This window comes from Schistocerca cancellata, chromosome 3, assembly GCF_023864275.1.
Source record: "Schistocerca cancellata isolate TAMUIC-IGC-003103 chromosome 3, iqSchCanc2.1, whole genome shotgun sequence".
Classification (NCBI taxonomy): Eukaryota; Metazoa; Arthropoda; class Insecta; order Orthoptera; family Acrididae; genus Schistocerca; species Schistocerca cancellata.
The window spans coordinates 545327914-545353988 of NC_064628.1; the positions used below are offsets into that span (position 1 = coordinate 545327914).

At 40.3% G+C, this 26075-nt stretch overlaps 1 protein-coding gene across 1 annotated transcript in view; it reads right to left on the reverse strand.

Annotated features, from left to right (window-relative positions):
* LOC126175382 (nucleoporin Nup188) overlaps positions 1–26075 on the reverse strand; it is a 294589-nt gene that overhangs the window by 41073 nt on the left and 227441 nt on the right. The window contains exons 19-21 of the mRNA XM_049922156.1: positions 24979–25316; positions 4147–4284; positions 3756–4040 (exon numbers count right to left, since the gene is read on the reverse strand). Of these exons, the coding sequence (XP_049778113.1) occupies positions 3756–4040; positions 4147–4284; positions 24979–25316 (761 nt within the window). The remainder of the gene's footprint in view (positions 1–3755; positions 4041–4146; positions 4285–24978; positions 25317–26075) is intronic.

Genomic DNA, 26075 nt, shown 5'->3' on the forward strand with positions numbered 1-26075 from the left:
TTACATGAAGGACCTCTCCTTCAGAATCCTCAGTTGTAGGAACCAGGGCAGTTTGTTACTATAAAGGAGGAAAAAGGCAATTCAACAAATCTTTAACATTCAGATTGACATCCTTATATTGCAAAAGCAACATGAATAGTGGAAACCCACACACAGTTATAACGGTAGAAACCTGTAACTGAAATGCACCGGCCACCTAACAAACAACTAAAATTAAAGACAGGCATGAATTAAAGACAGGCATGGCATATGAGCAAATTATAAGCAACCTCGCTACAATTATGGAACACTGAACTGGTCTCTTAATAATCTCTATTAACCTATCAACACTAAAAAATTTTTAACGATGATCTCAAGACCTCCCACCCCTCTGCACAAAGTGTGTCACCATACATAAAAGCCCCAGGCTGTGTCTACTGAGAACAGTGGAATTATAACTCATGCACCAATGCTAGACGTATCTAAAATGTTGCCTGGACTCAAAAGCTCAGACAGTAGTTAAGCATCAATTCCAAGGTCTTTCCTTTGCAGCAAGAGAGAAAGAGTGAAACAGTACAAACACACACTGCCATTATGGTTCTTCCCCAACTTCAGGAGCCATGTAGGACATAAAAGAAGATTGTATACATGGAAGAATCCTGGAGATACTAAAAAGTATCACATAGATTATATAATGGTAAGACAGAGATTTAGGAACCAGCTTTTAAATTGTAGGACATTTCCAGGGGCAGATGTGGACTCTGACCACAATCTATTGGTTATGAACTGTACATTCAAACTGAAGAAATTGCAAAAAGGTGGGAATTTAAGGAGATGGGACCTGGATAAACTGAAAGAACCAGAGGTTGTACAGAGTTTCAGGGAGAGCATAAGGGAACAATTGAAAGGAATGGGGGAAAGAAATACAGTAGAAGAAGAATGGGTAGCTTTGAGGGATGAAGTAGTGAAGGCAGCAGAGAATCAAGTAGGTAAAAAGACGAGGGCTAGTAGAAATCCTTGGGTAACAGAAGAAATATTGAATTTAATTGATGAAAGGAGAAAATATAAAAATGCACTAAATGAAGCAGGCAAAAAGGAATACAAACGTCTCAAAAATGAGATCGACAGGAAGTGCAAAGTGGCTAAGCAGGGATGGCTAGAGGACAAATGTAAGGATGTAGAGGCTTATCTGACTAGGGGTAAGATAGATACTGCCTACAGGAAAATTAAAGAGACCTTTGGAGATAAGAGAACGACTTGTATGAACATCAAGAGCTCAGATGGAAACCCAGTTCTAAGCAAAGAAGGGAAAGCAGAAAGGTGGAAGGAGTATATAGAGGGTCTATACAAGGGCGATGTACTTGAGGACAATATTATGGAAATGGAAGAGGATGTAGATGAAGATGAAATGGGAGATACGATACTGCGTGAAGAGTGTGACAGAGCACTTTCAGACCTGAGTCGAAACAAGGCCCCGGGAGTAGACAACATTCCATTAGAACTACTGACGGCCTTGGGAGAGCCAGTCCTGACAAAACTCTACCATCTGGTGAGCAAGATGTACGAGACAGGCGAAATACCCTCAGACTTCAAGAAGAATATAATAATTACAATCCAAAAGAAAGCAGGTGCTGACAGATGTGAAAATTACCGAACAATCAGTTTAATAAGTCACGGCTGCAAAATACTAACGCGAATTCTTTACAGATGAATGGAAAAACTGGTAGAAGCCGACCTCGGGGTAGATCAGTTTGGATTCCGTAGAAATGTTGGAACACGTGAGGCAATACTGACCTTACGACTTATCTTAGAAGAAAGATTAAGGAAAGGCAAACCTACTTTCCTAGCATTTGTAGACTTAGAGAAAGCTTTTGACAATGTTGACTGGAATACACTCTTTCAAATTCTAAAGGTGGCAGCAGTAACATACAGGGAGGGAAAGGCTATTTACTTTTTGTACAGAAACCAGATGGCAGTTATAAGAGTCGAGGAGCATGAAAGGGAAGCAGTGGTTGGGAAGGGAGTGAGACAGGGTTGTAGCCTGTCCCCAATGTTATTCAATCTGTATATTGAGCAAGCAGTGAAGGAAACAAAAGAAAAATGTGGAGTAGGTATTAAAATCCACGGAGAAGAAATTGAAACTTTGAGGTTTGCTGATGACATTGTAATTCTGTCAGAGACAGCAAAGGACTTGGAAGAGCAGTTGAACGGAATGGACAGTGTCATGAACGGAGGGTATAAGATGAACATCAACAAAAGCAAAACGTGGATCATGGAATGTAGTTGAATTAAGTCGGGTGATGTTGAGGGAATTAGATTAGGAAATGAGACACTTACAATAGTAAAGGAGTTTTGCTATTTGGGGAGCAAAATAACTGATGATGGTCGAAGTAGAGAGGATATAAAATGTAGACTGGCAATGGCAAGAAAAGCATTTCTGAAGAAGAGAAATTTGTGAAGATGGAGTAGAGATTTAAGTGTCAGGAAGTCATTTTTGAAAGTATTTGTATGGAGTGTAGCCATGTATGGAATTGAATCATGGACAATAAATAGTTTGGACAAGAAGAGAATAGAAGCTTTCGAAATGTGGTGCTACAGAAGAATGTTGAAGATTAGGTGGGTAGATCACGTAACTAATGAGGAGGTATTGAATAGGATTGGGAAGAAGAGAAGTTTGTGGCACAACTTGACTAGAAGAAGGGATCAGTTGGTAGGACATGTCCTGAGGCATCAAGGAATCACCAATTTAGTATTGGAGGGCAGCGTGGAGGGTAAAAATCATAGAGGGAGACCAAGAGATGAATACACTAAGCAGATTCAGAAGGATGTAGGTTGCAGTAGGTACTGGGAGATGAAGAAGCTTGCACAGGATAGATTAGCATGGAGAGCTGCATCACACCAGTCTCAGTACTAAAGACCACAACAACAACAACAACAACAACAACAACATTGCTCCGTAAATCTGGAATTGTCAATCCTCCCAAATTTGACTGGAAAGTCCAATGAATACTAGCTACAAGTAGCCTGAGGTATCCTAGTGTATTGTAATTGTTTCTGTCATGATTCTGTGTTCTATTATGAACTATAGTCTATGTCAAATACAGTGCTACAGTGCACACATTGCACTTATAAAATTAATAATACTTGGAGTAAGAGTCTTACTTCCTTCACCAAGTGCTAGCTCCGCGGTGACTAAGGGTTTCTACCTAAAAGCTCATGCTGTGCACAACAGACTGCTGATACATAAACTAAGCACCATTGCTGTTCTCAACTATGGAGTCATATTCTCAGGCTGTGAATATTCTTTCCAGGGACGCATACTGCGAGGTGTACATTAAGTGCTTTGAGAGGATGGACAGGCACATACAGCAATGAAAGGAGAGTGACTTGGAAGATGTGAATGCAAGTGTTGAGAGAGGTTGGAATTTGCACTACTGTCTCAAATATTTATGAATGATTTTCGCACAAATTACAACCAAACATCTGCACACAAATGTCTCAGCCACATCATAACAATTATTGATCCAAAGACCCTCATTAAAAAAGATTACAATGACTTTGGATGCTAAGTGACTCATTACTACCTTAAGTAAGTGCTTCAAATTTTGTCCTGTCAATTCAAAAAGATTAAATTCAGTGTCTGCTTCCACCCGATTCTGTTGCACACATCTCAGTTTACAGATTCATTCATGTGGTCTTTCAACCTCTCTGTTTTATTAATATTTAGATCATATCTTAAGTCCTAAACACAAAGACAAAATGAGTTAGTGACTTACTATAATGTATTTATGAGAATGTGAATGTGAGAACATCCAGTTCTCATTGTAATTTGACAGCACTCTTATAAAATTTAGAACTTTGATTGCTAAGCGCAGGACATCCTGTTTTAATGTATGCCTGACAGTAAGAATTGCACTTGTAAGGTACTCTTCATGAATTGCTGCAAATGATACGGCATCTTCCAGGAAATGATGACCTTGTGATGTCAGCATCCATGTGAGAACATCTAAAGATGGCCCGTAGACCAACGTCCAAGGTGTTTCGGCCCAGAAATCACTGTCCTGGCCAAAGAAAAAACCAAACAAAATAGAAATATGCAACATATCACAATAAATACATACTCTTAATTACTAAGCACTATCATTAAAAAACTTTTTTTCAACAAACCAGCTTTCTTGGTGGTAACAGCTCGAGCCACATGGCCGACTTCATATCCATGTGCAGAAGAGCACCAGAGAAATTTTTATTCAGCAGCAACAGCAGCACATCGATTAATGAAACTGCAATATTAAAATGACGAGCAACCTGAAAGCACATATGTTTTGAATCAACAGAATATTTACAAATTTTCTGTAACAGGATAATTAAATACCATCAATCCTACTAAAATACCAACGTAAGTAAAAGTTTCTGGAAACATTTCTCAAACAAAGATACTTAAGTCTGTGTTAATAGTATCTCAAAAGTGTCACTTCACAGAACATGCTGTTTTTCAAGTCATGAATCCAACTGCCCAAAATTTACAGGACAAAATATTGTCAACAGGTAATTTCTGTGACTGGGCAAAATCATTTGACTGTACAGTCCACAGCAGTCTCCTACAGAAGCTCAGATATTACGGTATCATAGATCTTGCTGGTAACTGATTTTCATTCTGTCTAACTTATATGGGGTAGACCAGGGGTGGTCAAGATTCCGGTTTGTGGGTCACGCCTGGGCCCCATGTGCCAAAGTGCTCAGCTTTGCTTCAGTTCCCCCACTGGCATGCCAAGTTGTCTGTGTGTGAGGAGAGGTAAGAAAGGTAAACAGCGAACATGTTGCATTTAGATGGCAGTAGAGTCTTACTGCATACGAATTGGTTTTATATTTCACATTTCTCAATGACATAAATCAAGTTTTAGTATTAATTAGTTATTTTTAGGATGCTGAAGATATAATATAATTTTTATTTGGTACAAACTGTCGGCATATGGACATATGTGGGCATTTCACAGTGTTGCACACAAGTTGCAAGGTAATTGTGACTTACTTAGTTTCATAACTGAAAAAAGGCATTTCACACAAATATGTTGATCAAAACACTGAATCACTTTTGCAACCTCATTATGAAGACATCCTCCTGGACAGTTTTAACATAAAAAGATTTCTAATTAAAGTAATATAAAAAGATTTGTAATTAAAATTGGAGTTACTTGCAGGTCAGTCAGTTACATCTTCACATGCACAGAGCCACTCTCAACTGAAAGGGCAAATGGTCTTGTAAACAAATTTAAGATTGAGTGTGTCCTCAACACACTTATGAAACTATTATTGGAAGGCTTGTAAGGACACAATGAATTCTTCAAACCTCACACTTTCAGTCATCTTGGGTAACTGACTTATCTTTGTCACATTTTCTTTTTAAATGCATCTCCATCAAATCATAAAGAACTTACCTTTCAGTATCTTTCTACAGGTAGTGTGCAGTCAAGTCCACAAATGCGAAGTCTGCAATTCATTCTGGATGTTCTCATTTTCATTGCTGCACTTTTTTTTCCTTCATAAATTCAATGTAGGGAGATTTAAATCAAAAAAATTGTTCGAGGCATGCCCCTTTACTTAACCAACATTCTCATTCTCTGTAGTAATACATTATGTGATCAAAAGTATCTTGACACCCCCAAAAACAAACGTTTTTCATATTAGGTGCATTGTGCTGCCACCTACTGACAGGTACTCCATATCAGCGACCTCAGTAGTCATTAGTCACTGTGAGAGAGCAGAATGGGGTGTCCGTGGAACTCATGGGCTTCGAACGTGGTCAGGTGATTGGGTGCCACTTGTGTCATACATCTGTACACGAGACTTCCGCACTCCTAAACATCCTTAGGTCCACTGTTTCTAACGTGATAGTGAAGTGGAAACATGAAGGAACACGTACAACACAAAAGTGTACAGGCTGCCCTCTTCAGTTGACTGACAGAGACCACCGACAGTTGAAGAGGGTCGTAATGTGTAATAGGCAGACATCTATCCAGACCATCACACAGGAATTCCAAACTCCATTAGGATCCACTGCAAGTACTATGACAGTTAGGCAGGTGGTGAGAAAACTTGGATTTCATGGTCAAGCGGCTGCTCATAATCCACACATCATGCCAGTAAATGCCAAACAATGCCTCACTTGGTGTAAGGAGCTAAACGTTGGATAATTGAACATTGTAAAAACATTGTGTGGAGTGACAAATCACGGTACACAATGAGGCGATCTGATGACAGGGTGTAGGTATGGCGAATGCCTGGTGAATGTCATCTGCCAGTGTGTGTAGTGCCAACAGTAAAATTCAGAGTGGTGGTGTTATGGTGTGGTCGTGTTTTTAACGGAGGGGGCTTGCACCCCTTGTTGTTTAGCGTGGCACCCCTTGTTGTTTTGTATGGCACTATCACAGCACAGGCCTGCATTGATGTTTTAAGCACCTTCTTGCTTCCCACTTTTGAAGGGCAATTCGGGGATGGCGATTGCATCCTTCAACACATTCGAACACCTGTTCATATTGCACAGCTGCAATCAAGGCATTACCGATGGAGGGCGTCACGAACTTGTAAGTCATTTTCAAATAGGTGTCCAGATACTTTTGATCACATATTGTATACGAAGTCTCCATACTCTTCAGTCACTTCCACTGTAAACTGTTGCAACTGAAAATGGAATAATGGGTGCGATTTCAGAAATGTTACTATTCATACCATCTGTTTCTTCAAGCTCTCTATGCCTGCAAATTTAGCACAAAGTGCATCTTGATGTACAGAACAAACTGCAAATCATAATTTTTTGCTCTTTTATTGTTATCTAAAAGTTTAAATTTTTTCTGCATGGTCCTATGATGTCGTTTCCTAGTAAATAAGCAGCACACGTTGCTTATGCAAACTGAGAATTCCCATCCCTCTCTTGTCATTCCCATTCATTTTAAAGGATTGTGATGATATATCACTAGAGTGTCTCTTTTTTTGCAAACAGCCACTCGACCTGTGAACAGCCTTCATACCACAAACAAATAGCAAATGGTAAACAGTGCTGACACCACTATTCTGTCGAACTAGGAGAGTTGTGCCCACTGCAAAATGCCACACCGCAATGCTAAATGAAATGTTGCACTGTTCTGGGTACTTCTGAGAATGACCTAACAAATCAGACTGACAATGCGGACCTGGGTGCACTTGTGGCCCGCACATGCTCCACACATGAAGTTTGGCATGCTGTGGCCGGCCTTGGTGTAGACTGTCACATTAAGAAACCCATGGACTGCACAAAATGAAAGAGAGACAAAGAGGCACCTACAAGGTGATTGTGATCACCAAATATTACACTCACTGCTCACCTTTCTGCAATCAATACTCCTAAGTGAGTTAGAAAATAAGATATTACTTAGCAGAGACAGGCAACAATGATGTTGATCTGTTTGTTTCCAAAACCAATTAGTAGACCGAATTTAGCTGTTTGTGTAGATCAGTAATGTATTGTGTGCCAAGTATGGCACGATGATTTAGGTTGGCACTTGTTGATTTGCTTTGGCTGGACTGCCCTGCTAAGGCATGTCAAAATCCTCTGAGGAGGAAAGATGTTTGTCTGTGGAATGGACAGGCTTTGAGAGGATGAAGATCGGTGATTATGGAGAAAGAGGACAGACACGCAAAGATGAAAGGAGCCTGGGCATATGTAGAATGTGAGGCACCATGTGAGTGCACCGGTATTTACTGAGTGGAATCTATGCTGGCAAGAGTGGTTAGCCCTGTGGGCAGAGAAAGTAAGAGACACAGTGACTAAAAGTAGACAACGGTTCATGCAATGTGTGTCGAGTTGCCAGACACATGAAGTGTTAATGTAGCTGGTGGGTTAATAGCAAGTTTGCAAAAGGTACTGTTACCCGCCACTATTATTGGCTCATCATCTTGGTTGAACATTAACTTGTGGTGCCTTGGTACTACACTGCTCATCCTTTTGCTTAAACTTTTGTCTTCTGTGGATTGTGCAGCCTGGGACTTAGAGACTAAATGGCTACTTGAGTGTCCAGCGTTAAAGAGATTCATAAAGTGGGTTGTCACCAATTATGGAATTATCTGATGCTCACTTGTGTCAGATTTGTTATTAATCATACTGGTATAAGGTCAAGTGTAGGGACCTTGGTGTTAAGTGACTGAAATTATTTGCCTGCTAGAAACTGTCATTATTTCTGGTCTCTCATACGACACTGTTTCACATGTAGGAGCTGATACTGCCATACTGCCATAGACTGTGATACACAGATGGAGCATATCACTGGACAAGACGTGTGATGAAAGTAGCAGTTGTGGCACAACCAGACATTACTAAAAGGGAAACAATGTTCTGTTAGTAACAGTATCAAAACTAATGTTAGTGAGTATTAAGATCATTTGGTTACCACTGAGACTTCTATGAGACCTGAACAAAATTTGTATACTCACTTGTGTATTCTTCTAAGTTTAAAGATTTTATAGCTCATGTGGTTATACTAATTGCATCTTGTGAGTAAGTGTGGAAAGGAGGCAGTTTAAGTAGAGCAAGGTAATAGAAATTCCTAAGGTAAAACAATAATTGAAAGATTTGCATAAAAGGTTCAATTTTTAAGATGTTAAGTTGCAAATTTTACTGGTATGATTATAATATGTTTTTTTTTTTCTTTTTTTAATATTGGTTCCTTAAGAAAATAATTTCATGAGAAGTGTTTGCACTGCATCGGATAATTGGATTTGAGTATTGTTGCTGGGTTATCAGTGACCAAGTTGTTGCAACTTTGTAATTTAAAATAAATGTTTAAAGCGCTAATGTTGTCACTACTCAATGAACTACTCCACCCTTTTCGATTGTGGCCCAGTTACCTGTAACACTTGTGGTAGCAGAGCATGGTTGATTAATTGATTGATTGATTAAAGAGCGATTAAATTAATTGGCTTTAACTGTTCATGAACTGATTGAACAAGTATAACAAAACAGTCACCTGCCTGCATAGAAGGCAACTGAGCCCAGTGAGGTAAGTGTAGCTGCTGCCACTACTGCCGCAACATCTGAGGAAATTTTAGAAATTGTGTAGAGACAGGCTACATGTATTTCTAACCAGTGCATAGATCGCAGGTCTGTTTCAACCACTGCCTTGATGGGATGAATGATTTGGTAGATGTAGACAGATCAGGCACAATGGTTGCTCTCTGATGGTAATACTATTCAGGAATAGTTGCAGGAGCAGTGTGGTCATGTGAGTGAAACCATTGGGGAAGTAAATCTGATAAATCAAGCTAGCACCACTGGGCGACCAATTTTTGATACCTTATTTAGTAAGACCAAATCCAGTGCAAGATGGATTACACAAACGTTCTAAGTTGTCTTTAGATTCATTCACTCATATAGTCAAATTTTTTAACTTTAGGGAGTAGAGCACGAGTGTTGAAAATGAGTAACGTAGAGTGCGCGCAGGATAACGTGGCCAGCAGGTGCTCTGTCAGCAGCGCACATGTGGAGACAGTGGTAGTGGTGGGAGTTGTGGGCAGACTTGCAGGGGAAATGCCGAGCACTGGAGTGGAAGTGTCATTCTAAACCGAAGCCTATGCTCACATTTTCTGAAAATATAAATGGAGCTCCTTCATACCTGCATTTGTATGGTGACCATTCAAAAACATCTACTGTCACCTCTGCTTTGCTTAGTATCTAAAAAGAATTCAGCTGAAAATGCAACAAAAACAGTGATATATGTTTGTCTGGCTTGTTGATCATTTGTAACATTCAGACAAGCATCATGAGTGGTGAATTTTGAGTAAAACCTCAATCTCTTCTTACCATGTTAAAATTTGCTTCTTTTTCCAAAACACAATGGAGTTTACACAATGTCACCTCACTAACTTGTTGTGCAGACACAATTGCAAGAGAATTCTGAAGCAGTGGTTTATTAAATTTATTGAGTGAGGAACTGAGGAAAAGTGGATCAACAGCTTATTAAAAAGCACATCCTTGGCTCAAAAATAAACATGTAATGTCTTCACTTATGTTGTTCCAAAACCCACAGCTTTCCTCGTTTCACTAGCTATTGACGGCCCTCAAAAATTACAGTCCATTATCAAAAAATTTTGTATTTTGTCGAATAAGACAGTAGACAATGAAGTGCAGATAATGAAGCTTCGTATACCGTATTTACTCGAATCTAAGCCGCACCTGAAAAATGAGACTCGAAATCAAGGAAGAAAAAAATTTCCCGAATCTAAGCCGCACCTGAAATTTGAGACTCGAAATTCAAGGGAGGGAAAAGTTTTAGTCCGCACCTCCAAATTGAAACAAAGTTGGTCCATTGTAATATGAGACACAATTTAGGTCGAATGAATGACTATACAGCTACAGTAGTTTGGTTCGAGTCGTAAGCTTAGCAGTTAAGCTTTACCAGGTAGCCATTGCTATGCGTCAGGCGCTCCGTCCGTATTTATAAGGGTACCCTTCCTTTTTCACATGCTTCGTCTGGTTTGAATCGATCACTTATTTTTCTTTGATCTGATAAGCGCCGTTCTCTTTGTTATAGGTGTTTATGTCACTCTAAGCTGAAAATGCATTATTGTACTGTGTCATGCATGCAGAGAGAGAGAGAGAGAGAGAGAGAGAGAGAGAGAGAGAGAGAGAGAGAGAGAGAGAGAGGAACAATCTCATTAGCGAAACAATGGCAAGAGACTGCTATTTGTTGTTACTTACAATGCTGCTTTCATTGATAATGATCAACAAGAACCAAATAATAGACTGCGTATGATAGAAGATGTTCTGAACGAGAGTTTAGCGAAAATTTTTTGCTGTTTGAAAATCTTTGCAGACACCTCTTTAGTACATTATATTTTGCACAGAAATGATAGTCATCTTAGACTTAAAAATCTAGTCAATTGCCGGGCTTCATTTCTGACTGTATCACTATTAGGCATAAGAATAATACGAATATAAACATGACATGATATGTATATTCTTACGTGTTTGCTGTTGTCTCACACTGGTTTCGTAGTTTATTAGACACACAGGATTTAAATGAGATAGCAGCAAACACGAAACAGTACATGGCAAAATGTTTATATTCGTATTATTCTTATGGTGAAGAGAATACCGAATGTGATTCACAATACATAAAAGTTCCTATTAGCAACCATCTCTTCTCACAGGTAGGAAAAAATTCAGGACACAGAGTTGGCCATATTGACAAACATCCCAAAGAGTCTTGTCAGTCAGATTTTCATAGTACAATGAAATGCTGCTGCATTCGAAGATGAACAATACAGAATTTGTATTTACTTCGTTGGGTAATGTATGAAAATACAGTGGTCGAAACTCGGGGCGGAGAAAAAAGCTCGTCTTCCATCTTTTTTTTAAATTTATTTACTGACTCAAGAGGTTTTGGCACCAGTATTTATCTTTGTGCCTGCAAAGCATGCCTGTGTAGCGCTACATATATTCGACGGCAGAAGTTAGTTGTGGCGGCACCTACCAACATTTTTCAGAACTTCCGCTTACTTTGCACTCAATTCTAAGCCGCAAGCGGCTTTTTGGATTACAAAAACTGGAAAAAAAGTGCTGCTTAGATTCGAGTAAATACGGTAATAACCTTATGGCAAAATACTCTCCTTTGTAACACTATCATTTTCCAAACTCTCATTTCAATATCTCAAGCCGTTTATGAAATATGGGGAATGTTGTGTATACTTCATTCTGGCTTTATCGCTGATGGAGGTGACCGCAACAGCATGTAATACATCAGATCAATTTTCTTGAGATTGGTAACAGACAGAGACCTCCACCCAAGTGTAAAGAAAAATTCAATATGTTAACTAAATTTCTTATGCAGGAACATATTATGTAATATTCACCGAACACAAAATCATAGCAACCCCTTTTTTTTTTTTTTTTTTTTTTAAATTTTGGGCAGTGTCTTACTTAAATGCGACTATCACAATAACTATGACCATTAATGAAATGATGGGCATGTCATCATGAATCTGACATACAAATCTATAAGTAAAATAAAATTGAATTTTTTTTTTTTACCAAATAGTTTCTGTAAAATCCTGCAGAAGAGCTGCAGTGTGAGCACCTTCATTCTGTCATCAATGATGCTGGCAATTTTGGCCTCACCTTTCAAACAAATAAATGAACTCTCACCCAGTGCTTTGCACAAAAATTGGTCACTGCTCACTGGCCACTATATCCTGTGCGGCGTCTGGAAGTATTTAGATTAATTGCAGTTATAGTGATGGGTAGCTTACTTGAGGAAGTATCACAAGCCATACGGGAAAATAGTACATATAATCAAATCCAGGTGGGATCTCGGAATTAATTCTGCCCAGAGGAGAGTAAGAATTGGATTATAACCAATACTGCTGCAAACAGAATATGAACGAATTGCTCATAGAATACTTGAAGTGAATTAACCGAAGCATGGTAGTGTTCACTTGGCATACGATGGGGAGCAGGATATGAGCAATTTTTAGGTGGGTTAAATCCTGAAAGTACACAGAGCAATATTTTATCAGATTCCTAAAACTATTACTCAGCTGAACAAAGTAATAACATAAATATGGGTTATGGAGGTAATAGATGCACTTCAGGATAAACACAACAAAATAGAGAAGCGGTGAGCAATTGGCAGGCAGAAAGAGAAAAGGAAGAGCAAAAGTATGATAAGAGGCTGTAACAAAGAAATCTTTATTTTCCAAAGTGGAATGAAATTCTATCATTGAAGGTAACATGTTGAAGATGTGGTATGCAGGCCCTCGTAAGGGAGGATAGTGTAGTGGAGGAGGATCAGGTGCAGGAATTATGACGGTTTCTAAAAGGGAAGGGGAGGTTAATCAGTGTAATAAGGGCTACTAGGATGCCAAATTTGCCATTCGTGTGTGCTGAGGTTACATGCTCTGCTACACCTGTGCAGCACAATTTCAGCTATTGACTATGAATGGTTTGTAGAGCATCAGACAGTTTCTAAATGGAGAAGTTGAGAATGGATATGGAGAAATATGTGACTGCAGATAGATAAGAGTCCGAGAGTAAAGGGGATTTTACTAATTGAGGTTGAAACTGATAAGTATACCTGGAAGATTAACATGAGGGAGATTGAAAATATGGCTACGGAATGTGTCTTTTCTTTTTGTGGGCCAGTTTTGTTGCTAGTATTGGATTAGTTCCTGACTGGTCAGGACAAGAGTTTTATTTTAAGTTTAGGGTAATGAGTATGTTGAGTTTTGCAAGCAAGGTCAACGAGGAGTTATGGCAACAACTGATGACAAATATTATGTAGGACAAACCAGCAGAGGAATCTCGAATGCTTTGAAGGAACAGCTGACTATCTAGATGGGCTCCTTAGGGAGAAAATCGAAAGCATATGCACAGATTTTCCTGATGTACGAGGGCATTTCGAAAAGTAAAGATACAATGGCTCACAGTCCTTAAATAGAACATTTATTTAGAAAACGTCAGTTACATCTTATTAACTGGATTATTTGTTATTTTTCGACATAATAACCCCCGTTATCCAAACATTTGTTAAGTCAGTGCACAAGCTTTTGTATCCCACAGTCATAGAAAGTTGCCGCCTGTTGCCGGAACCACATTTCAACTTCATCTTTGATCTCTTCATCGTCGTGGAATGATTTTCCACCAAGATGTGACTTCAGGTAACGGAAGACATGGAAGTCGGTGGGTGCAAGTTCCGGGCTGTATAGCGGATGGTCCAATACGTCCCATTTGAATTGTTTGAGTAGTGCTTTGGTTATGCGCACTGTGTGAGGCCAAGTGTTGTCATGAAGCAAGCAGACTCCACTTGTCAGCATTCCCCTGGGTTTGTTTTGAATTGCCCTTCGAAGACGTTTCAAAGTCTGGCAATATGCAGCAGCATTAATTGTCATTCCAGGAGGCATAAATTCCAACAGGAGAATGCCTTGTTTGTCCCAAAAAACAGAAGCCATGATTTTCTTCGCTGAAATCGACGTTTTGCATTTCTTGGCTTTTGGTGAATTCGAATGATGCCATTGCATTGATTGTTGCTTGGATTCAGGTGTATGGTGATAAACCCATGTCTCGTCACCTGTCACAATGTGATCCAGGAGCTCATCACCTGCTTCAGCATAGCGTGTGAGGAAGTCACGTGCAAAGCCCATCCTTTTCTATTTGTGTTCTTCCGTTAACAGTTTTGGAACCCAGCATGCACACAATTTCCTGTACCCTAACTTGACAGTCAGAACATCATAAAGAGTTGTCATTGACATGTCCAGTACGATCTTTCAATATAAGGTGTCTATTTGCTTGAATTGCTTCCTCCGTTCTCCGAAGAAGGGCATCAAAGATCACAGATGGCTGACCTGTTCTTTGTTCGTCATGAACATCGGTCCTACCTTCAGAGAAATAAGGACACCATTTCGTTGATTCATAATGTTCCCATAAACAGAAACAATTTCTTTGTGAATATCCACTGGTCGCCGACCTTTTGCTTGAAGAAAATGTATTACGGAGTGCATTTCACATTTGGTGGGATTCTGAATCGGTGCAGCCATTTTAAACACGACCTACTCCAACCAGAAGCAACGTTCAACTGCCGAACGAACGTAAGGAGAAAGCTAATGATTCAAGGTTAACACCAGTGTTGCCAACTTGCTCGCCAAAACTCTTCTATTCCTCTGGCGTACGGTGTATCTTTACCTTCCGAAATACCCTCGTATTTCTGGAGGAGTTGGGGCTGACAAATTTGGTTAAAGATCATACTGAGTTAGCTGAATCCCTGTTAAGAAGTTACCATAGGATGAAAATACTGAAAGAGCTTGTAGAAAGGATGTCAGAACAAGGTGTCATGCAACCATCAAAATCACCTTATGCTGCTCCCATGTCCTTGACAAGTCTCAGGGAGGGAATCATCTGGTAGTAGATAACCATGATTTGATTAAGAAAATAATATTCAGATCAGTGCCACTACCAGACTTGCACTCCTGCTTTTGGTGGTTTAGGGGAACAAAAGTGTTTACAACCTTAGATATGAATCAGATGTTTTGCCAAATACCATTGGAGGAAGGTTCGCAGCCAGTCATTACATTCAGCAGTGATCGGAAACTGTTTGAATTCAATTGGGTGCCTTTCAGATTAGCAACAGTGGCCGAGGTGCTATGACAGATTATGGACACTGTTATCTCTGATATAAAATTTAAATACTGCATCATTACCTTGGTGATCTGGTGATACACAGTAGTTCCATTTATAAGCATATCCAACACTTGAGAAGGGCAGTGCTCACTGTTAACCCACAGAAGGTGGTATCTGCCTACTCCTCTATTAAGTTTTTAGGACATGTGGTGTCAGGTGAGGAGATGTGGATTGATCCAGAGTGGGTATAAACCATTAAGTATTTTCTTCAGCTAGATTTATCGCCATAGGCAATTCACCAAATGAAGTGAGTTGGGTGCTAGCTTGACCAAGAGAAATGGGGTGTATTGCCAGAGTGGCTACTGGAACTTTGGTCTTCATATTCACTGTGAATAATACTAAGGGATATGCAAATGTGGTTGCCAATGGGCTGAGTCAGATGTTCAGCACTCAAGAGGAGAGTGTGGGAAATGACAGTAACAGGGAATGAGTTGAGTCAACTCAATTAGCAAATTCCGTACTTATTTACATACCACATCTATTTTGAGACATAACTGAATTCCGAGATGGGAATGAGGAGATTAAAGGAAGGTTCCTGAATAGGGAAGCAGCAAACTGTATGCCCTAACTGATAAGGTAGTTTGCTGTTTGGTGCAAAGTAGTGGGGAACTTAAGGTTATTGTATCCAGAGAGTGGACTGCAATATTGTTCAAATAATTCCTTGAGTCTCTGGCAGGAGGATAACTAGGAGTTTTTAAAACTTGAGAATAAAGTAGACAACAGTATGAACAGTGATGGACAGAAGGATACAAAAGACAGTATCTAGTTGTGAGGTATGTGTCCTCAGCAAACCTAGTAAGAACAGCAAGAAAGGGTATCATTTGTCCAAAACCATGGATAGAACCTGGCAAAGAATGTATATTGATTTTGTAGGACTGTTACCCAGGTCAAAGGTGGGAAATAAGAACATCCAAGCCTGTGTATAGGCACTTACTACATTCATTTGGTTATTGTCCACCCCTACTACAACCAAGCAGGTGGAAATTAGAAAATCACACAGTATTTTTGGGACCTTTGGAGCCCCACAGATATGCTACTAACTTTACAGCTCATAGGTTCAAGCAGTTTTGCTTAAGGATAGGGGCACACTATGTAACCACTTCGCCCTATTATCCTAATCCATCTTGTGCATAAACAACTGACTGAAATCTTCAATTGGCTCTCATAGTGTACCACAATAAGGATCAGAGTGCATGTGACTGCTCATTCCTGTGGGTCACTATAACATTTAACAGCATGTGCCATGAGAGTCACTTATCCATATCTGCTCATTTACTCCTGGAATATCAAGTGGCAACTGTATTGTGCAACTTATGGTCTATCAATGGCCTTTCGCCTGATAAGTGTGATGCTCAGTGGATGGTTGCACACTGGAGTTGAGTTAAGCAGAACCTCAAAGAAGCTCATAGGAAGAGGCCTGCAGGTGCAATATGGGGTGGAGACCAAAGAATTATCTAATTGGGGATAGTATTTTTGCACACAATTTTCAAGATGTCAGCAGGGTCTTGGAAAAAAAATCATTTAGAAATTGTTACCTAGATTTAATGGTCCCCTGGAAATACATGAATTCCTCATCCCAGTGATAGTTCAGTTAACGGACCTAAGAATCTGTAAACAAACAAGGAAGTCAGAGCTCATTTATGCCAACTCAAGCCAGGTTGTCACAGATGAGTATGAGCTATTGGCTGATTGCTGAGGGAGGGAGAGGGGGGAGGGAGGGAGGGAGAGGGGGGGACGGAGGGGGAGGGGGGGGGAGAGAGAGAGAGAGAGAGAGAGAGAGAGAGAGAGAGAGAGAGAGAGAGAGAGAGAGAGAGAGCGCACGGAGATGGAAGGAACCTGGGTGTGTGTGTGAGGGGGGCACCAAGTGAGTGCGACAGTGTTTCCTGGATGGAAGCTTAGCTGGCGTAAGTGTTAGCTACGTGCAGAGAGGAAGCTACAGGCACAGAAATTAAGAGCACACAGTGGTGCATGTAACAAGCCTCAGGCCACGAGATACGTGAAGTGTTAATGCAGCCACTTGGTTAATGGAAAGTTTGCAAAAGGTACTGCTATTTGCCAATATTATGAGCTCATCTTTGTTGAACACTAACTTTTGGTGCATCATTATCACAATACTCATCCTTGTCTTCTGTGGATCGTGCAGCCTTGGTCTTAGAGACTAAATGTTTCCTTGAGTGTCTAGTATTAAAGAGATTTGTAAAGTGGGAGTTGTCACTAATTATGGAATTATCTGATGCTCACTCATGTCTGGCTGTTTATTAGTGGTGTTAAGTGACAGCAGTTGAAGTTATTTTCCTTCTAAAATTGTTGTTATTTCTGGTCTCTGGTATTAAACTATTTCAGGTGTAGGAGCTGATACTGTCATGTATTAATGTGGACTGAGGTACACAAATGGAGCATATCACTGGACAACGTGTGAGATGGAGCAGCAGTTGTGGCACAACCAGACATTACTAAGAAGAAACAATGTTTTGTTACAAACTGCATCAAAACTAATGTTAGTGAGCATTAAGATAGTTTGGCTACCACTGAGGCTTCTATGAGTCCTAAACAAAATTTGTAAACTCACTTGTGCATTCCTGTAAGTTTAAAGATTTTATAGTTGATGTGGTTATACTTATTACGCCTCGTTGGTAAGTGCGGAAAGGAGGAAGTTGATTATGGATTGGTTCCTCTAGGAAATAATTTCATAGAAAGTGTTTACACTGTACTGTGTAACTGCATTGAGTATTGCTGTTGGTTACCAGAGGCCAAGTTGGTGTGACTTTGTAATTTTAAAATAAATATTTAAAGTGCTTATGTTGGCCCTACCCAATCAATCACTCCACCCTTTCCATTGTGGCCCAGTTACTTGCAATAATTTATATACTTTATGAGTAAAGGAGACCACTCAATTCCTCCAGTTAAATTCATATAAATATATACCCTGACAAATTTACAACAATCTTTCCTATTAACTGGCTTTGTTCATGTACTATATTAACTGACGGTGATATTTGTGGTGCAGAACAGAATATACTGCACTTTTCAAAATTTGAGAGAGCCAATAACTAAACCATTTTATGCAGTCAGACCTAAATCTCAGATACTCCCGACTGGTAATTGACAACTTACTTTACACAGGAAAGTACGAGTTAATGTGCCTAAATATACTATGTGATCAAAAGTATCCAGACACCTGGCTGAAAATGACTTACAAGTTCGTGGTGCCCTCCATAGGTAATGCTGGAATTCGATATGGTGTTGGCCCACACTTAGCCTTGATGACAGCTTCCACTCTCACAAGCATATGTTCAATCAGGTGCTGGAAGGTTTCTTGGGGAATGGCAGCCCATTCTTCACAGAAGGCTGCATTGAAGAGAGGTATCAATGTTGGTCGGTGAGGCCTGGTACGAAGTTGGCATTCCAAAACATCAGAAAGATGTTCTATAGGATTCAGGTCAGGTCTCTGTGTAGGCCAATCCATTACAGGGAAGTTATTGTTGTGTAACCATTCCGCCACAGGCCGTGCATTTTGAACAGGTGCTCGATCGTGTTGAGAGATGCAATCGCCATTCCCAAATTGCTCTTCAACAGTGAAATGCAAGACAGTGCTTAAAACATCAGTGTAGGCCTATGTTGTGATAGTGCCATGCAAAACAACAAGGGGTACAAGCCCCCTCCATGAAAAATACGACCACACCATAACACTATGGCCTCTTCAAATTTTGCTGTTGGCACTACACATGCTGGTAATAACGTTCACTGGGCATTCACCATACCCACACCCTACCATCAGATCACCACATTGTGTATCATGATTCGTAACTCCACACAATGTTTTTCCACTGTTGAATTGTCCAATGTTTACGCTTCTCAAATTAAGCGAGGTGTCATTTGGCATTTACCGGTGTGATGTGTGGTTTATGAGCAGCCGCTTGACCATGAAATCCAAGTTTTCTCACCTCTCGCCTAACTGTCATAGTACTTGCAGTGGATCCTAATGCAGTTTGGAATTCCTGTGTGATGGTTCGGATAGATGTCTGCCTATTACACGTTACGACCCTCTTCAACTGTCTGCAGTCTCTGTCAGTCAACAGACGAGGTCGGCTTGTACACTTTTGTGTTGTTTGTGTCCCTTCACGTTTCCACTTCACTATAACATTGGAAACAGTGGACCTAGGGATGTTTAGGAGTGTAGAAATATTGCATACAGACGCATGACACAAGTGACACCCAATCACCTGACCATGTTCAAAGTCCATGAGTTATGCAGACCATCCCAGTCTTCTGTCTCATGATGTCTGATGACTACTGAGGTCACTGATATGGAGTATCTAGCAGTAAGTGACAGGACAATGTACCTAATATAGAAAACATTTGTTTTTGGGGGTGTCCAGATACTTCTGATCACATAGTGTAGGTGACTATGTTTAACACTATTCAATTACACTGCTATTTCTACATTAATTGTCCAAAACATTATAACCACTGCCACTACAAGACTGAATGCCACCTATGGAATTGTAGGCATGTGACACAGTAACACCGTACAGAACATACACTACTGGGCATTAAGATTGCTACACCAAGAAGAAATGCAGATGATAAACGGGTATTCATTGGACAAATATATTTACTAGAACTGACATGTGATTACATTTTCACGCAATTTGGGTGCATAGATCCTGAGTAATCAGTAGCCAGAACAACCACCTCTGGCCGTAATAACGGCCTTGACATGCCTGGGCTTTGAGTAAAACAGAGCTTTGATAGCGTGTACAGATACAGCTGCCCATGCAGCTTCAACATGATACCACAGTTCATCAACAGTAGTGACTAGCATATTGTGACGAGCCAGTTGTTTGGCCACCATTGACCAGACGCTTCAATTGGTGAGAGATCTGGAGAATGTGCTGGCCAGGGCAGCAGTTGAACATTTTCTGTATCCAGAAAGGCCCGTACAGGACCTGCAACATGCGGTCGTGCATTATCCTGCTGAAATGTAGGGTTTCGCAGGGATCGAATGAAGGGTAGAGCCACAGGACATAACACATCTGAAATGTAATGTCCACTGTTCAAAGTGCCGTCAATGCGAACAAGAGGTGACCGAGACGTGTAACTAGTGGCACCCCATACCATCACGCCGGGTGATACGCCAGTATGGCGATGACGAATACACGCTTCCAATGTGCGTTCACCGCGATGTCACCAAACACGGATGCGACCATCATGATGCTGTAAACAGAACCTGGATTCATCCGAAAAAATGACGTTTTGCCATTTGTGCACCCAGGTTTGTTGTTGAGTACACCATCGCAGGTGCTACTTTCTGTGATGCAGCGTCCAGGGTAACCGCAGCCATGGTCTCCAAGCTGATAGTCCATGCTGCTGCAAACATCGCCAAACTGTTCGTGCAGATGGTTGTTGTCTTGCAAACATCCCCATCTGTTCACTCAGGGATCGAGATGTGGCTGCATGATCTGTTACAGCCATACGGATAAGATACCTGTCATCTCGACTGCTAGTGATACAAGGCTGTTGGGATCCAGCACGGCATTCCGTATCATGCTCCTGAACCCACTGATTCCATATTCTGCTAACAGTCATTGGATCTCGACCAACATGAGCAGCAGTGTCGCGATACGATAAACCGCAATCGTGATAGGCTACAATCCGACCTTTATCAAAGCCGGAAACGTGATGGTACGCATTTCTCCTCCTTACACGAGGCATCACAACAACGATTCACCAGGCAACGCTGGTCAACTGCTGTTTGTGTATGAGAAATCGGTTGGAAACTTTCCTCATGTCAACACGCTGTAGGTGTCACCACCGGCAGCAACCTTGTGTGAATGCTCTGAAAAGCTAATCATTTGCGTATCACAGCATCTTCTTCCTGTCGGAGAAATTTCGCATCTGTAGCACATCGTCTTCATGGTGTAGCAATTTTAATGGCCAGTAGTGTATAAGGCAACCCCGAATATAACAACCCCATCCCCTGTTTTAAGAGGCTCATTGAAAAAATTTTGTTTCTAACATATTTTGAGTAATGAACATTATAAACTGATTATATTATGAACAGGATAGATTGCTACTCACCATACAGTGGGGAATCTGAGTTGCAGATAGGCATAAAAAAAAGACTGTCAAGCAAGTAAGCTTTCGGCCCAAAAGGCCTTCATTCTAGTCAGGAAAAAAAAAAATAAATAAATAAATAAATAAAATAAAAAAAAAATAAAAAAACACACAAATTTGTGTGAAGAGCATCTTGATCAAATCATCCATGCTGATCATGGATAAAGACCAGATAATTGTGTGCAAAACTGAATGTCAGCTGTAATGCCTTGGAAACAATGTTGGAACAATTGAGAATCCAACATATGCCTTGCACTTGCAAAGTCTGTGTGATATAGGTCCCGCAGATGCTTACAAAGGAACAAAAAAAACCCTTCAAATGGAAATTTGTTGGGACCTGCTGGACCAATATGAAGCTGAAGGTGACAGTTTTCTGAATAGCATCGTCACCAGAGATGAAATGAGGTGTCACCACTACGAGCTGGAATCCAAAGACAGTCCATGGAATGGGGACATGCGAAATCTCCGTTGAAAAAGAAATTCAAGACACAGCCATCTGCAGGCAAAGTGATATGCAAAGTCTTCTGCAATAGCCAGGGTGTGGTTCTTTTGGATGTCCTGGAGAAACTGTGAATTCAGCACGCTACAAGACAACACTGACTAATCTGAAAGCCCGAATTCCCAGGATAAGGCCAGAGAAGAAGACCAACTTTCACCTGCAACATGATAACACCAGGCTCCACACCAGTTTTGCCACCATGCAACTCACTGCGAAAGTCGGCTGGACTGTCTCACCACATCCATCGTGCAGTCCTGATTAAGTGCCTTCAGACTGCCATCTCTTTGGGCCTCTGAAAGATGGACTATGTGGCGAACATTTTCAAGACTCGGATGCTGTTATCAAAGCTGTTAGGAAGTGGTTAGCCTCAGCTGGTTCTGATTTTTACAAGTGCAGCATGCAGACTCTGGTTCATCATTGACAAATTTGCATAATGAATGGTGGTGACTATGTGGAGAAATGATGGTCTGTAGCTGAAATATTGCTCTGTTTATCTGTGCTGATGTGATTTATGTATCTGCTGTAGTTTCCATGAATAAAAATAGGAGGAATTACTTTTGGAATGACCCTCGTGCTTATTTGACAGTCTTTTTGTTGTGCCTATCTGTGACACAGTGTCTCCACTATATGGTGAGTAGCAATGCACCCTTTTGTAATACTGTCATTATTCCAGCCTGGATTTTCCATTGTTCACAATTACAAACTGTTTTAGTGATATAAAGTATCTGTCTAAAATGTTAAAAGAAGAAATAAAAAGAAATGGTTTACATTAATTTTTATCTCCAGTTCCTTTTTTGTTCACTACATAAGCCAGTCATCTGTAGTACCACTATTTTTAATCCTCGTCATCATCATCATCATCATCATCATCATCACTGGTAACACTAACCAAGTTAATAATTTCACCTAATGAATGAATCTGAGTAGTTCTGTTGACACAAAAATTTAGCTGTGTCCTCCAAATATACTGCAATTTCCAAGGTTATGTTTTTTGATAGGACCTGAGAATGCAGCTGTTTTTTCTTAATATGTAGCAAATTTTGCTTCTTTACTGACTTAAGAATGCGACGATATTTCTTCATCTCTCACTTCCAATCATTTCATCTGCCTACTGCTCTCTCACTGGCTGCAAATAACCAGCAGCTGACACTCTCTTTTGTTCCCATCATACCTCACAGTGAGTGCTGACAAACTTGGTGCACAAAAAATTTACATTGTTGCTGGCACCTGTGTAGACTTTTACTGGCAGAAATACATACTAGTGGTGAGTAGTTGTCCAACTTTAAAGTCAAGTCAGTTCAATTCTGACTACAAACAGATTCATGCAAACTGCAATTTAATTCTGACGTGTTCATAAAAAGCTAAGGCAGGTGGTAACATTCGCATGATAACAGCACAAAAAATTCGTTGTCCACTTACAACTCCGCTTGCCGTATCCGTTTTAATTCTCAGTCAAGCTGGTGTCATTGTTCTCCATCCTACTCTTCTGAATTCTTCAAAATAAATCTGCACATGACTGTAACTGCAAAAGTTTCGTTTGTAGCAAAGACATCCCCTATATTCATCTGCTACAGAACGTAAAAACGTTGACCTTAACAGCAGCAGATTAAGATGTGAATAACAAATTTGGGAAAAATATTCCAACTTATGATCGGGTAAATATGGTATATAAGGAGAGCACAATCAACTGAGAAATCACTCTGCAAATGATACGGACTGCAAATGGGGAAATCCTTGGCAAAGGGCAGATTGCTATGGCCTTGCACCTGGAAAGAACATTTTGGAAATGGTGAAACTCGTTAGCTGTTTGCTTGCTACTGTTGTGAGTATCTATAGAAAGTAACTCAAGCACAGTCATTCCATGAGTAGGTGATGAAGTGTTGGATGACCACGTCTCATCATAGAACATGGAGGTTGGAGGATTGCCCAATCCCTGATGTAGATAGGAGGAAATTTGTGGCAGATGTTGCAACTGAATATAATGCTCATGCAGACACAAGTGCTTTGGAGAACACTGTTCAGCACACGTTATTGAACATGGAGCTCCGCTGCAGACAACCCTGACATGTTTCCATGTTGAGTCTATGACATCATCAATTACAACTGCAGTGAACATGAGATGACTGTAATTGGAACATAGATCAATGGAAAAGTGGTACCTAATGGAGATCTTGTTAGACCAGATTGACGGTCATGTCCGGTTACAACATTATTGAGACTGCCTGAAACATGGATTGTACCAGAGATGCAAGCTGGTGTGGGTAGTATTACACAATGGGGGACACTCACTTGGGTTTCTATGGGATTATGGTACTAAGTGAGGGCACCATCATTGCTGTAGACTATGTGAAAATTATCCTGGACTGTTTCCATCCCTTCACGCTTAACGTCCAACAACCAACAGCGATGGCACCCTCCAGCACAATAATTCTCCATTTCACAAGGACAGAATCAAGCCAAAGTGGTTTTAGGAGCTTGATAGTCAACTTATGTCGATGTCTTGGCCACAAATTCACATGATCTGAAACCAAAGGAAACATACAGAATGCTACCAGGCACCAACACCAGTTCACAATTTACAGGAATCACATGATCTATGCATAGACATCTGGTGCCACATATGTCTGGAAACATACAAAAGACTTGTTGAATCCATGCCACACAGAATCACTGCTGTATTGTGATCCAAATGTGCACAAACATGATGTTAATCACAACTGTATTGTGATCCAAATGTAGATTGGGTTGGGTTGATTTGGGGGAAGAGACCAAACAGCAAGGTCATCGGTCTCAGCGGATCAAGGAAGAATGGGAAAGGAAGTCAGTTGTGCCCTGTCAAAGGAACCATCCTGGCATTTGGCTGAAGAGATTTAGGGAAATCATGGAAAACTCAAATCAGGATGGCCAGACATGGGATTGAACCGTCATCCTCCCAAATGCGAGCCCAGTGTGCTAACCACTGCGCCACCTCGCTCGGTGATCCAAATGTGGACAAACATGTTGTTAAGGAGGTGGTCATAATGTTTTGGCTCATAAAGGTAGATTACAGCACATTCGTAACTTTACAAATCTTTCAACTAAAATATGGTGAACACACGGTATTATTTCAACGAACTCAGTTACAAAGTGTGTAGTAATTAGACTTCTAGAATATTTTATAGCTAGCTATTCATAGAAAACTTACCATGCCTATTTCACGTATGTGAGACAGAATTCTTCCATATGTCTGAAGCAGTGTTGGGATTAAACTTGAACATCTGTAATTATTAAGCCAGATTTGTCTTCCCTGAAATTGCATCAAAAATTTGCGAAGAAGACATAACGAAAGAATGCAGCTTCCAGCTTTTTCAGTTTCTTTAGATGACGCTACTTCTGAGGTATTAAGCCAATTTTCGATTTCCTTTGAACCATGTTTCCCTTCTTCTGTCATTGCTTCTTTAATAACAGGCTTCTCCAAGCTTGTCATTTCAAAAGTCACAATAGAAGATATTGCATATAATGTACTTTCAGATGCAAAGTCATCTGTAAAAGAGATGTTACACTCAGGCCTAGGAAGACACAAATGAGGACATATTAATATTATATAATATTAATAAAATCAAAATAAAAAAATAGCTACATCAATATCTGTACTATTGTGGGGAACACAAGTAGCTGCAATTTTTTTTTTTTTAAATCCGCTTAATATTAACTCGTTATCGATACTTTGATTGTAATGAAAATACTAGTAGAATGTAATTAGCTTAGAAGTAGAAGTCACACACACACACACACACACACACACACACACACACACACACCTGTACATCCACACTGTATTTACTGTTCTGAGACGGTATATGCACTTGCACTGGTGAGTTCAAGCAGCACACAATGATAATGATGATGTAGGGCAATGGATAGGAAGAGGGTGACAGAACAGATCAAGGGGAGACTGTGAAGAGGGTGTGGGTGAAGGATGAGTCAAGTTAGCATCTTCGGGTAATACAGAGTAGGAGGTTTGTGGAGATTCAGCCAAAAAGGATTACAGGACTCAAGGATGTGTTGCGAGGGTAATTCCCACCTAAACAATCCACAGAAGCTAGCATTAGGGACAAGATCTATATGAAACAGGTCACAAAGTAGTCACTGCAATCAAGCTTGTTGTGCTCTGCTACATGTTCTGCCATTGGATAGTCAACTCTGTTCTTGGCCACAGTTTGGCAGTGACCAATCATTCTGGTGGACAGTTGGATGGCAGCCATGTCCACATAAAATGCTGTGCAGAACTGGCAGCAGAGC